Genomic DNA, 14,899 nt, shown 5'->3' with positions numbered 1-14,899 from the left:
CGCGGTGGGGGGGGGGGGGGGGCTGTTGCTCAGTGGTAGAGCATTTGCTTTGCATGCAGAAGGTCCCAGGATCAATCCTTGGCATCTTTAATTAAAAGGATCAGGTAGTAGGTGGCTCAGAGGTTAAGACACTGAAGCTGCTGACCGGAATGTCTGTAGTTCGGCAGTTCGAGACCCTTATGCTGCATAACGGAGTGAGCTCCCATCTCTGGCCCCAGCTCCTGCCAGCCTAGCAGTTCGAAGGCAAGAAACTGCAAGAAGATAAATAGATACTGCATCAGCAAGAAGGTAACAGCATTCTGTGCACCTTGGCGTTTAGTCATGCCAGCCACATGACCATGGAAACATCTTCAGATAGCGCTGGCTCTTCAGCTTGGAAACGGAGATGAGCACCACCCCCTAGAGTCGGATTCGACTAGCTTTCGAGCAAGGGAAACTGTCAGCTATGCAGCTGCCATGGCTGAGGTGGGGGGTGCTGATTGTTGGATGAATTGTCTCTGTCTACGCCTGCCTTGAAATGTTAAGTTTCGATTCTCCTTGCCTCCTTATCTTCTTATAGCTTAGACCAGTGACCTTGGTACCTTGTTACTCTATTCTCTGGGAATTCTTAGCCAGTAACTTCAGTGGGCTTTTGCAGTTATACTGATTGGCTCTGGTCCATCCCCCTGACCCCTTTGAATCATGTATATGTGTGCGGTTATTCTCATTCCTGACACTAAATGTATATGCAGATGACTTGCCTTTACAGACTCCAATAAACTTTACTCCTTTGGAAAGAAAGTTGTGGGGAACTGATTGCTGCAGGACTCTGAAGGTACCTACTTTAGTAGGTAATGCAAAAGACTTCTGCCTGAGACCCTGGAGAGCCACTGCCAGTCTGAATAGATGGACCAATAGTTTGATTCACTATAAGGCAGTTTTGCATGTTCATCCTTTCATTAGAGATGCCAGGAAATGAACCTAGGACTCCTAGAGTCAAGGCTCCTCCCCAGCTTTGGGGTTCTATTAATAAATGAAAGGCCAAGATTTTGAACTGGGGCCCTTCCAGCTTACGTTGTTAAACAATACTTTATGCTACTTCTCGCTGTCTTCCCAGCCCCACTGGCGTAACAGCAACCAATCCTCTCGTACCAGGGACCGGAAAGAAGAACTTCTAGATATTCAGCTTCCAGGCAGTCTTAAGATGGAGTCTGCCTTATTCTAGAAATGAACACACAGAGCATGTCTTTGTTTTCTACATGTGACCTGACCTGGATAGCCCAGACTGACCTAATCTTGTCAGATCTCTGAAGCTAAGCAGGGTCAGCCCTGGTCAGTGTTTAGATGGGAGACCACCAAAGAACACCAGGGTTGCTACGCAAAGCCAGGTGATGGCAAACCACCTCTGAACATCACTTGCCTTGAAAACCCTATAGGGTAGTGATGTCGGCTGTGACTTGATAGCAAACACACAAGTGTGCATTCACCCTATCCACTGGCAAATTGAAGACTGATAATGTGATCACCTGATTTTGTAAAAGGGGGAGGCATAGTAAAAGTGCTTAACTAGCAAAAAGCACATGATTCTGACTGGAGGGCTGGGACAGTCTTCTACCTAGAGGTCATTTCGGGGGGGATCGCGGGGGATCGCAGTTCCCCCGGGTGAGGTGCGAGGGGGCGGGGCACACGACGAAGCCACACCCCCTGCTTCCGGCTGCCCCACTTCCGGCCCTCATTCAGCCAGGAGTAGGCAGGAGAAGAGGGAGGGTAAGTTGCTTCCTCCCCGCCTCTCCCCACCCCTGCCTGCCTGGGGCCAGGGAGGGCCTTGGCGGGGCTTCCTCGCACTCCCGCCGGCCTTGCAGGTCCACCGCCGGGCCCCTGATGTCAGGGGGTGTGGTATATGCTAATTAGTTATGCTAATGAGTTCCCCTAGCTCTTTTTCTACGAAACTACCCCTGCTTCTACCCCATACTGTGGGCATTCAGGGTAAATCAGAAGACATAATACTAGGCTATGTAAACCAATGGGCTTGGATCCAGCAATGCATGAACAGAAAGGAAAGTGTACTTGTGCAGTTCTGCTTGTAGAAGCAATAGCATAAAGGATGCTGCGACAAATAATGCTTTGGCATGCTGTTTAACAATTTGGACTGATTAATCATTTGATCAGATACTATTTTAAACTGGCCTGTCTTTGTGACATCACTCTTCCCACCTTCCCACTGCCTGCAGCTTTAAGAATAAGTATCTCTGCCTAATGAATGAACACTTCATGCCTTTAATGAAGTGAGCTCTGATTTCGTAAATCTTATGCTGGAATAAATGTTGTTATGCTCTAAGGTGCTGCTAAATTAGTGTTTTAGTTTTCTGCTACAGACTAATAGGTCTACTAGGGTTGCCAATGTCCAGGTGATGACTGGAGATATCCTGAAAATATGACTGGCCTCCAGATGACAGAGATCAGTCCCCCTGGAGAAAAATGGCTGCTTTGGAAGGTGGACTGTATGGCCTTATACCCTGATGAACTCAGGCTCCACCCCACTGAACATCTCCAGGAATTTCCCAACCCAGAGTTGGTAACCGTAGTGGCTACCCATCCTGGAATGACCTTCTAATATATAAGGCTGAAGTAGGCTTGGGAACATTTGAAATAGTAGTGCAATTATTTAGATCCTGCCCTTTATCCATACGTAGAGATCACTTCAAGTATGGACAGAGATTATTTATTTCGGTACCGTATGAATTCAAGCGTTGCTCCTCCAGTTGGCTGTCAGCTTTGAACAGAGCTTAAAAGTCTTTCTGTTTGCTTGTTTTTGTCCCAAACAGGAATAGGATCAGGAATCAAATTTCTTTATAAGAACCACCAGAGATTCAATATTTTGACGCTGTATTCAAAGACAAGGTAAGGTTTGGTGAGAGGTGGCTCAGTGGGTGAGCATCAGCTTTGCACGCAGAAGGTTCCTGGGTCAATTGGCAGCATACTTGGCTGAAAGGTTCAGGTAGTAGGTTATATGAAATACCTCCAGTGGAGACCCAGGAGAGCCACTGACAGGTAGACAACTGGAGCTGAATTCTCTCCCCCCCCCCCCAAATCTCTTCTAAGGAGATATGCAAATTATCACAAAGGAAACAAGTTAGCTGAAAATCCAGTTGTCTGTGTTTAACAGCAGCCAGTGAACAGTTTATGTGATCATTTTGGAGGCAGGGTTGGAAGCGTGCTGCCCACCCCTGAATCATTTGTTATTTCCTGGGGCAGTCTCCAGAACTGGGTGTTTTGTGTTTCTTACCCAGCTCCTTCCGTCTTTCCTGCCCCCCCCCCTTCATTTTCTGTGTGTGGGGTGTTAAGTCGTGAGCTTAACAAGAGTCGGAGAGTGATTTCAGCAAGAATGCGGCTTTTATTCTTCAGCTTCAATACTTCTCCAACACGGTACAACATCAGTCAGCCAGGACAGCTTTTACATAGGAGCTGTTCTGTATTTAAACATTCCCAGCTAATGTAGCCACACCCACTGTACAAATAACAACCTATCAGGTTGAACAGATAATGACCAATCACAAGCGCTCCCACTCTGTAAGGTGATTGGATGACTCATCCTGGGCTAGTGCTCCTATTGGTTACATTAGGATCCTAGCCCAGGCCGAAGCTTTACATTGCACTTCAATGAGATGTTTCACATACATCAAGTTCCATACAGTTTAGTGCATTCAGGTCTCTTTGAATACACAACAAATCCCTCCCCCCTAAGCAAAAACACAGCTATGTACAATCATAGTCACTTAGGTAGGAAGGTGCTCTGCGCGTTCTCTGAGACCTACGTGGCTGCGTAGTCTCAGGGCACATTTCGGCATGGGGGACTCTGGATGACTCTGGGACCTCAGAGTCAGGAGCACTTCCGTCCATTACATTAGGTTCTTGAGTAGGGGTCTGCCCTGCCTCGCGGACAGTACTGGGGCCCTCGGGCTCATCAGTACTCACCTCGGGTAGAGGTCGTGGAAGGTCCTCGGGTTCCTGGGACTCAGTTGACTCCGGGCTTCCTTTTACCCACCGCTGTCTCAACTGGTCTATGTGGCGCCTCCACTTGCGACCGTCAGCAAGCTGCATCACATACATTCTTGAGCCTAGCGGCTCGATAACAGTGGCTGGGAGCCACGAGGGACCCCCTGCATAGTTGCGACAGAAAACTGTGTCGCCTGCCTCGTAAGTGCGGACCTTGGCGAGTGCACTTTGTTGCTGAGGCTTTAAGTCATTGAGATCAGGATGTAACCGATCTAAAAGAGACGCTAAACGGCGCCCCATCAGAAGTTCAGCCGGACTGCGGCCTGTGGCTGAGCACGGGGTTATATGCTGACGCAGCAGTCTGGCAAAACTCCTGGGACACAAATTGTGCGCCGTTATTGCTCACCAGCATGTCCGGCAGCCCGTGGGTGGCGAATAAGCGACGCAGCACATTGATGACGGCAGTCGAAGTGGTGGAGGTCATGTGTGCCACCTCCAGCCACTTAGAGTACGCGTCTACAACAATTAAAAACATTTGTCCCTGTACGGGCCCCAAAAAATCTAGGTGGAGCCTAGACCAAGGTTTTCCCACCGATTCCCATTTTTGCGGAGTGGCGTTTGGCGGTTCGGGCCTTGCTTGCTGGCAAGGCATGCATACTTTAACCCACTCCTCGATATCGGCGTCTAACCCAGACCACCACAAGTACCCTCGGGCCAACGCCTTCATGTGGACCATGCCTGGATGGCCCTCATGCAGTGATTCCAACACTTTTCTTTGGAGCTTGTGAGGCACCACCACCCGGTTCCCCCACAAGACACACCCCTTTGACACAGATAGCTCGTTTTGGCGCGATCTGTAGGGTTTAAATTCCGGCTCCACGGACCCCGCTGGCCACCCCCTCCAAACCCAATTCAAAACACGGGAGAGAACAGTGTCTTTTGCTGTTGCAGCAGCAATGTCCGTTGATGAAATGGGAGCCTCTGGGAGTTCGTCAATGGCCAGCACCGAGCTAGCCGGAGCAGGATCCAAGTCCTGGCCGGGCAGAGGGCAGCAACTCCAAGCATCTGTGTGTCTAATTGCCTTACCCAGCCTGTGCTCCAAGTCGTACTTCTCCGCTGAGAGACAAAGTGTCCACTGCAACATCTGTGGAGATATGATGTTAGGGGTTTGCTGGTCCGGAGCAAATATCACTAACAAGGGTTTGTGATCAGTCACCAACAGAAATTTCCGCCCGAACAGAAAGTTGTGAAATTTTTTCACAGCAGAGACCAACGTCAACCCCTCTTTATCAATTTGGGCGTAATTACGTTCCGTTTCAGAAAGTGACCTAGAATAAAATGCCACGGGAGCTTCACTGCCATCCGGCATTAAATGACTTAGTACGGCCCCCACCCCATAAGGCGACGCATCCAACACCAATAGTTTGTTTTCGTCATAATGCGTGAGGACCGCATTGGAAACCAGTAGACTCTTTTCGCCCCGGAATGCCTGTTCGTGCTCCGAACCCCATCTCCATTTTACGTCCTTATGGAGCAGGGCATGTAACGGGGCCGCCACTGACGCCTTGTGTGGGAGGAAGGCATGATAAAAATTTAAAAGCCCTAAAAAGGACTGCACCTAAAGGACTGCAGCTCTTTTTTGTTGTTAGGTCGTGGGGCGTTCTTGATAGCCGCTACCTTCCCCTCCGTAGGGTGCACTCCCAGCTCGTCCACCCTGAATCCCAAGAACTCTACCCTTGAGACCCCGATTAGGCACTTTGAGCGTTTGACTTTTAAGCCGGCTGACCTAAAACGCTCCAGTACCAACCGAACTCGATCCATGAGCTCCTGCTCTGATCTCCCGGCAATTAAAACGTCGTCAAAATACAGGACTGTGCCGGGGACCCCTCGTACCAACCGCTCCATTAACTCTTGAAAAATACCGGGGGCCACATTTACCCCAAACTGGAGTCGGTTAACACGGAAAGCCCCCCTATGTGTCACGATGGTCTGGGCTTCCGCTGCCTCCCTAGTAACCGGCAGCTGTTGGTAAGCATGCGCTAAGTCCAGTTTTGCAAATAATTTCCCCCCTCCCAGGGAAGCCAGTACATGGCTGATAACCGGGACTGGATAGGAGTGCTGTTGTAAAGCACGGTTGATCGTGCACTTATAATCTGCACAGATCCTTATCGACCCATCGGCTTTGACCGGTGTCACAATAGGAGTTTCCTATTTGCCAAAGGGAACCGGTTCCAACACCCCCTGCCCCACCAGCTTGTCGAGCTCTGCATCGATCCGGGGCTTTAACGGAATGGGCACCTTCCGATACTTGAGTCAGATTGGGGTTACAGACGGGTCTAACTCAAATGATACTGAGGGCCCTTTGTACTTGCCCAGACCGCCACCAAATACCTCAGGGAACTCTTCATACAGTACTGCCCATTTATTATCATCAACATGGTTTACACCAGTAACAGCAATTCCCAACGGTTCAAACCAGTCAAGGCCCAGTAAGTTTGCCCGATCACCCTCCGCCACCAACAATGATAATACAACATTTTTACCCTTGTACTCAACGCTAAATGTATCCTTGCCTGCCAAAGGAATACGCCGACCCTGGAAATCAGACACGGTTGTGTCTGCAGCCTTCAACTTGCGCCGACTTCTGGTGGGAAACAACTGTTGCCACGTCCTGGTCGACATCACCGTCACGGACGATCCCGAGTCGACTTCCATGTCGCACGGCACGCCGTCGAGATGGACGGTGACATGGATCTTTCCACGACCTCCGGTGCGCAGGACTGTCATGGAAGATGACAAACTCGACGTCCTCTGGCAGCTGTCTTCCCCGGTTGCGGTTCGGGATCGTTGGTTCCTTGGTGGGGAGGCCGGTGCAGACCTTGGCGATGCCTTGCAGACCCTAGCAATGTGGCCCCTTTTGCCACATTTCCGACAGGTGACGTCTCGAGCCCAACAACGGTCACGCAGGTGTTTCCTGCCACAGCTTGGGCACCCGGAACTGATGGCGTGCTTCACTCGGGTCCGCATGCTCGTACCCGCTTTCACGGCGCAGACGTCATCCGAGTCACCGCTCGCCTCGTTGGCCACCTGTTGGTGAACGCGCTGTTCCGATGCTGCAAGTCACTGTTGGACCTCCCTGGTTGATCTGTCAGCAGCTTCCATGGCGACAGCCTCCGAGTATGCGATGGCCCACGTCAGGTTCGTCTTGGCAAACAAACGCTGCTGCAGCCGCTCGTCTTTCATGCCACAGACGAGTCGGTCTCGTAGAGCCTCCTCTACGTCCGTGAAGTTGCAAGGCCTCGCCGCCTTCCTCAACGCCACCACATACTCGGCCACGGATTCGTTTGATGCCTGGCCCCGCTTGTAAAAAGCGTGCCAACAGGCGATCTCTGATGGCTGAGGAGAGAAATGCGATTTCAGCTTGTCCGTCAAATCCTTGAAGGACACTGCTTTAATGTCAGCTGGCGCCACCAGTGACCGGGCGATGTCAAAAACACCTTTTCTGCAGAAGCTTAGGAGTCTCGCCCTTTTCTTCTCCTCCGTCATGATGTCATGCGCTTCGAGGTGGAACTCAAACCTCGTGAAGTAAGCATCCCAGTCCTCGGTGGTCGGTTCGAACGCCTCGAACTTCTGGCTGCTTGTGGCCATCCTCACAGGCTCTGCCACCGGATCGGGTGGTGCCTGCTGTTGATCAGCCATGGCGATTTGCTCGCTGTTGTCCGTCGGGGAATCTGCACTAGCAGGGCTGCCTACCCGTGCTAGCATCCCATCCTCGTCGCCAATTGTCGTGGGCTTAAAAGTCGTGGACTTAACAAGAGTCAGAGAGTGATTTCAGCAAGAATGCGGCTTTTATTCTTCAGCTTCAATACTTCTCCAACACGGTACAACATCAGTCAGCCAGGACAGCTTTTACATAGGAGCTGTTCTGTATTTAAACATTCCCGGCTAATGTAGCCACACCCAATTGTACAAATAACAACCTATCAGGTTGAACAGATAATGACCAATCACAAGTGCTCCTGCTCTGTAAGGTGATTGGATGACTCATCCTGGGCTAGTGCTCCTATTGGTTACATTAGGATCCTAGCCCAGGCCGAAGCTTTACATTGCACTTCAATGAGATGTTTCACATACATCAAGTTCCATACAGTTTAGTGCATTCAGGTCTCTTTGAATACACAACATGGGGGGTCAGAGGTGCTGTTTCCTCCCAGCAGTGCAGCACCCTGCCGTCGACCCTGGGAGGTTACTCCTCCCCCCTCTCGCATGCACTCTCCTTAAACAGCTTGCGTCCTGGTGCAGACAGAGGGGACCTTTATACTGAGCCAAATGGGAAGCCAGTATCACAGCAGCATGGAACAGCTTTACATAGCAAATGCAGATCAGGCCATTGACCTAGATAGACCAAGGGTCTTATTTAGTATAAGGCAGGCTCATATGGTGAGCCAGGAAATCTGCAGGGGCGTTTCAAAGAAACTTTTGATCACAGTCCAGAGAACTGCAGGATTCAGTCTGCTCGTGCAGTGGAAATTTTGGCTTGTGTTTCAATGACAGTTCTTCAAGGCAGATAGGAGACTCCTTAAGAAACCAAAGGGAGTTTGAAGAACGGGTTTTTGTGATGCAAAATCGACATGTGTGCCAGAGTAAAATACAAGCCAGCTCGGAATCAATTAAGCATGGGCTTAAAGTTAGATTTCTAAATTGTGGCCTGTGTCCAAAATGAATGGGAAATATCCATATATATCTATATAAAATTTATTTTATTTATTTAGTAGACTATATATATATATGGAGAGAATTCAAGGAGGGATCTGGCCAGAAATTCAGTTCCCCCTTCTTCCTATATGCATACATACAATTATGGTTTAACACATTCTCTTTTTTAAAAACAAATTTTTTGAAACAGCTAAAAGTTTTACAATAAGCACAAAAACAATATACACCAAAATTCAAAAGTCAATATGTTAAGAAATTACACAGAAATAAAGACCAGTGATATAGAAAGTACACCAGATATAATAAGTTTAACAGTTATAATGTTTCCAAATTAAATAAACACTAGCTAAATAACTGAATTAAAAAGAAACTACAACAAAACGACTAAAACTTATTTACGATTATACTTAGAGCTATAACTAGCTACATATCTGTATTACAAAACTAAGAACTGTTTTTAACACACCATAACATTGGACAAAAACAAAATCTCATTAAAAAAAAGAGCAGGAACACAATTCATTCTGCCTTTCCCTGTGTGCAGAACTGCATATATACAAGAGAATTCTCCATGGGGCTCTAAAAAGCCTATCCATTCTCCCTCCCATTAGCTCTCAGTCAGGTGAATGTTGGGCTCGGTATATTGCCAGGTACCCGGCTGCTACTTTGAATGGGAGCCCTTTTTTGTAGGGAGCCCTTAACACCATGCGGCAGCTTTCCTCCACTCCCTGGCACATGAGCTACAAGCCCAGGGGGAGAATGGGTTGCCTAGACACTTTATGTGGATCTCCAACCATATGGTTCTGCATACACAGGAGTCCCCATGTTTCTAGTTAAGGCTCTTTACCAACTGAACCTTAAATTCCTCGCTGCACTGTTCTCACATCCTCTAGACAGGAGGGTGGGTCCTATCTCGCACATGCAGTGTGGCACTCATGCAAGTTAACTTTCCTGCCTGCTCCCTGCCACTGCAGGCTACTCTGCAGGAGCATAGCCGAAAGATAGCCCTACAACATACCCGAAAGATGGTCATCCAGACTCCACTTGAAAACGTCCAGCAAAGGAGCATCCACCACCTCCCGAGGCAGTCCGTTCCTCTGCTCAACCAGTTTGGTGTAGTGGTTAAGTGTGTGGACTCTAATCTGGGAGAACCAGGTTTGATTCCCCAGCTGCTGGATGACCTTGGGCAAGCCATAGTTCTGACAAGAACTGTCCTTGAAAGGGCAGTTCTCTCAGAGCTCTCTCAACCCCACCTACTTCACAGGGTGTCTGTTGTGGGGAGGGGAAGGGAAAGGAGTTTGTAAGCCACTCTGAGACTCCGAGTGAAGGGCAGGGTATAAATCCAATCTCCTCTTCTTTGGAACTGTGCCCCCCCAGGAACAGTGTGAGGGCAAAGTAGGGTGTCTGCAGTGGCAGGGAGAATCAACCAAAAATGTCCACCCTCTGGTTTGCCACAAATGAAGTGTCTTCAGCAAGCAGAAAACATAAGACAATTTTACACTCACTATGCACTTTCAATCCACTTTGCAACTGGATTTTATCGTGCAAAATGGCAAGATCCACTTGCAAACGGTCACTGAAGTGGATTGAAATGGCATTATTTAGCATGCGTGAAAGCGCAAGGGATCCACCTCGTTACCAAAAGATGCCGAGTGGGTGAATCCCAACAAGAGTAGATCATGCAAGTCTGAGGTGAACAGAGTGCCTTCTCTTACGTGGATTGTGAGTAGGGGTGCCAGCCTTCAGGTGGGACGTGGGGATTTCCTGGAATCACACCTCATCTGTAGACTACAGGGACCAGTTCCCCAGGAGAAAATGGATGCTTTGGAGGGTAGACTCTATGGCATTGTACCCTTCTGAGGTCCCTGTCCTCCCCAGGCTCCATCCCCAAATCCCCAGGAGTTTCCCAGCTGGGAGGTGGTAACCTGACCCCTCGGTGCCACCAGTCACTAGGGAGGACCTGGCAACCCTAATTGTGAGCCACACAAAGCCACAAGTGTGGAGTGTAGCTGCTGTTGGAAAAGAAAGATTTGGCCATGACTATCGATGCTCTGATCACATCGAAGTTAGATAACTGCAATGTGCTCTATTTGTAAAAAATAAACCAATTCTCAATATATTGATGTAATGTACTTTGTACGAAGGACATATGCAGTGCAATCCTAAATAGAATCTCACCCTTCTAAGTCCACTCAAGGGTGCGACTGTGCTTGGGCAATTTATAGACAATTGTAAGCCCTCTGTTAAAAGTTGATAGCTTTGCAAGAAGCACAATTTGAGTTTCCTTGAATCCAAATTTGGGATCTTAAAAAAAAACTTTATTGGTGCAGCCTCTTGCGTAAGGCCCCACTCATCTGCTCCCTTTGAACTCTGAGGATTCTCTCTATCCGATTTTCCTTCTAAATGGGTCATGCTTCTCCTTCTAGCGAGGAAAGACGCGCAGCCAGAGAAGAGTCTGCTAATTCCATCAACAAGATATTCCACGAAATAAATAGCAGTGATGGGACAACGCAGTACAATCCAATTGGACACGTTAAAAACCTGTGCCAGTTGGTTGACGGGTTTATCTATGTTGCAGATGCTGAAGCCCACAAAAGTAAGGATCTCTGAATGTTGCTGATGCATTTTAAGGGTGGTATCTGGTAAGGGCTGATGAAACAGCGGAGGAGCTGTGGCTCAGTGGAAGAGCCTCTGCTTTGCATGCAGAAGGTCCCAGGTTCAATCCCCAACTTCTCCAGTTGAAAGTACCAGGCAGTGGGTGATGTGAAAGACCTCTGTCTTAAGATCCTGGAGAGCCCCTGCCAGTCTGATTCAGTCTAAGGCAGCTTCACATAAAACATCCCGTCTCTCTTGCAGGACACAGCCGACAGACTGAAGTTGCTCAGATGGCAGCGATGCTTAATCCAGCCCTTGGGCCTCCAGGGAGACCTGTGCTCATCTTGACCTGCATTGCAAGGGCCGGGATCAAAAGAATTCCTTGTATTTACATGGCACATCAACTGCAACTCAACGCGCTTTGCCAGCCATGGATGGTAACCTATGTTTTGTTTGTTCTTCTTCTTTTATTCTACACTGGCACAGTGAAGCCGATTGGTAGTAAGTTCCAGAAGGACAAAAAGGAAATGCTTCTTCACACGGTGTATTGTTAATGTTGTTCACTGCACTCTGACAAGTTGTAGTGATGGCCACCAGCCCTGGTGGCTTTTGGGTGGATAAGCTCAAGGAGGGACTGATACAGCAATATCTATTAGTTCTTAAAGAACTGTAACTCTTACATAGAGAGACCACACATCTCTGAGTGTCACGTGCTGATATCCCTTCCGTGCAATGTTTGTACTTCAGAAGGACTCCTGTTGGAAACAAAATGCTGGATTCAGTGGAATGTGATCCAGCAAAGCAACTATTGCATTTCCTTTGTAACACTTCTCTTTCTAAGCATACCTGCATTTGAATTACTAAACTTTCCCTAGCATGCTATTTTTTTCACCTGCAAAAATAGGCCTTCATGTGGTATATCCCTGACCATAGCATAAATGGTTTCTGAAGTCTCGTTTGTGCAATCTCTGATCTCATCACAAGTCCTGCCCGTGATTAGCGCCCAAGAGGAAGAAGAGATTGGATTTATACTACACCCTTCACTACCTGAAGGAGTCTCAGAGCAGTTTACAATCTCCTTTGCCTTCCCCTCTCCATAACAGACACCCTTAAGCTAGATGGGGCTGAAAGAGCTCTCTCCAGAACTGTCCTTGGGAAAACAGCTCTGAAAGAACTTGGAACTGACCCAAGGCCACACCAGCAGCTGCATGTGGAGGACTGGGGAATCAAACCCGGTTCTCCCAGATTAGAGTCCATGCTCTTAACCACTACACCATACTGGCTCTCTAGTTCTGGTTTGTTTGTTTTTCATTTGGAATTTAGTTCTTGGCTAATGAGGCACTAGCCTACACAGTGGGGTGGACTGAGTCAGCTTGTCTGCTCCATCTTTCCCAGTTTCCCTCCTTATTATAGCCTGTGCCTGACATGGTTTGGGTTTATTTTGGTCCCCTGATCTTCTCCACAGAGTTTTTGGTGATCAAAGAGGATCCTTTCCTCTTTTTTTGCACCAGTGGAAAATCTGGTTGGATCCAACACATTGCATTTTGTCTACATGTATGGACATGTTCTGTCCACAGTCCCTTTGTTCCTCCTTTACTAAAGATTTTTTTAAAAAATGCATATGTGCACAATTGCTGTAACACCCCCAGATAAATCTTCATCCTATTGTGGGAAGGAGGGTTCTAATTTTGAATAAACAGCCAACATTTGTGTCTTTTTTAAAAAACAGGTTCAGGATATCGAAGTTGCAACACTAGATGGACTGTTAGATGGAATTGAATGGCTCTTGGGAGAAACTGGATATGACAATGCCCAATGATCAGATATGGCTAGAGTGCCAAAAGATTGTAATTTTTAATGCCTCATTTGCAAGCAGTGATTGATGTGAACAGCCACTTTTCTCCTAATTTGATATGCAGCAAAATGGAAACTAGACGTCTGTTGATGTTTAGAAGAATGGGAAAATAAACTTGCTGAATATGCAGTAATGGCAAAATTAACAACCTATCTGAGAAACAGGTCTATTATGAAATCTGAGGAAAGATGGAATGTGTATTATGTGTATTACGCTAGCAGGAGACAAAGTTAAAGGAGAAAAGATAATATACAAATGTATGGTAATGAAATCGAAGTAGAATTAAAATCTGTTCTAAATGCAATATCCTGAATATAAATGGGTTCTGTATATGAGGAATATAATAGACCAGGGGTGTCAAACATGTGGCCCCCGGAGGGCTTCTATCAGGCCCACAGTGGAACTGGCTGTCTTCTGCTTCTTCTAGTTTTGCTGCTGCTGCATCATCATAGGTTTGCAGCTTACAGATACACACCTGAACAGCATACTCAAGACTGCAACAGTACAGACATTTTGATGCAATAATTCAGAGCAAGAGGTGTCAGTTATCAGACACTGCTAAATAAACAAAATATTTCAAGAGTGCTAATGTTTTAAGCATGTTTTGATTTTAAGTAAAAAACAACACTTTTTTGTCCATGTCCTTTATAAAGTTTATATCTCTGCTACCTGGCATTTCATTTTATGACACACATTACCCGGCCCAACAAGGTCTCATTTATGTCAGATCCGGCCCTCATAACAAATGAGTTCGGCACACCTGTAATAGACTCTTTTTAAAATTATTATTATTTATTTTTTTATTAATTGATACAGTTGTCACAGTAACAACATAAACATTTTCCAATTGTGTTTACAAAGTTATAACATGTTGAATAAATCACATTGCATAACACATTACAATGTAAAGCATCTAACTGCATCAAATCTTTGTACCATAACTTGGGTACTGGGCGGAAATATGAAACTGTTTTAATAAACAGATAGAGGACATTCTAGTAACATTCTGTACCCACCTCTGTGCAACACTAGACATTTTGCAGAAGAGAAGTAAGAAAAAAATCATATGAACAATCAGAAAAGAAAGACAAAGAAAAGAAGAAAATAAAAAATAAAAATAAATAAAAATAAGTTTTTATGAGACCTGATATCAATTAAGATTATATCAATTTGTGATATTGGGACCATTCGGGTGAGATGAATTGGTTGTGGGATAAATAATCAAGCACTGGGAACCATTTTTCTGTAAAATTGGTTTTGGTTAGATTCTGTGATATGTGGTTTAGTTTGTTTGTGACCGCGTCCATTAAGTAGTGACTCCATAATTTCTTGTACCATACTTCAATATTGGGAGCTGTTTTCTCCTTCCAGTATGAAGCAATTGCTGTTTTTGCAGCATCAAGCATCACTTCCACCGTGAGTTTATGTGCTCTATTCTTCAGATTTTCTGGCCATGTATTTAAAAACAAAACTTCTGGTTTTAGCGGGATTTGTACAGAGGTTATTTCTGGAATTATGGCCAGTATTTCCAGCCAAAATTTCCTTATTTTTTCACATTGCCACCAACAATGTGCATAGTTTCCAGTCTGGTTGCATCCTTTCCAGCACATTGGAGATTGAGTTGAGGTGATGTGGGATAATTTGAGTGGTGTGGCATACCATGTAGACATTATCTTCAGATTCTGTAATCTGATGGATGTTATTTTTGTTTTAAAGCTAGACGAGGTCCACAAGTTTTCCCACATTTCGTCTGTAAGA

General features: G+C 46.6%; 1 protein-coding gene across 1 annotated transcript in view; it reads left to right on the top strand.

Annotated features, from left to right (window-relative positions):
- FBXO4 (F-box protein 4) overlaps positions 1–13,243 on the top strand; it is a 19,413-nt gene extending 6,170 nt beyond the window's left edge. The window contains exons 4-7 of the mRNA XM_015424476.1: positions 2,805–2,880; positions 11,118–11,287; positions 11,548–11,723; positions 13,016–13,243. Coding sequence (XP_015279962.1) covers positions 2,805–2,880; positions 11,118–11,287; positions 11,548–11,723; positions 13,016–13,105 — 512 coding nt within the window. The 3' untranslated portion in view covers positions 13,106–13,243. The remainder of the gene's footprint in view (positions 1–2,804; positions 2,881–11,117; positions 11,288–11,547; positions 11,724–13,015) is intronic.
- The last annotated feature ends 1,656 nt before the right edge of the window (positions 13,244–14,899 follow it).

Source organism: Gekko japonicus, unplaced genomic scaffold, assembly GCF_001447785.1.
Source record: "Gekko japonicus isolate JY-2015 unplaced genomic scaffold, Gekko_japonicus_V1.1 scaffold82, whole genome shotgun sequence".
In the NCBI taxonomy this organism is placed as follows: Eukaryota; Metazoa; Chordata; class Lepidosauria; order Squamata; family Gekkonidae; genus Gekko; species Gekko japonicus.
Note: the sequence above shows the minus strand (reverse complement) of the source record. Positions and strands in the feature narration are given on the sequence as shown.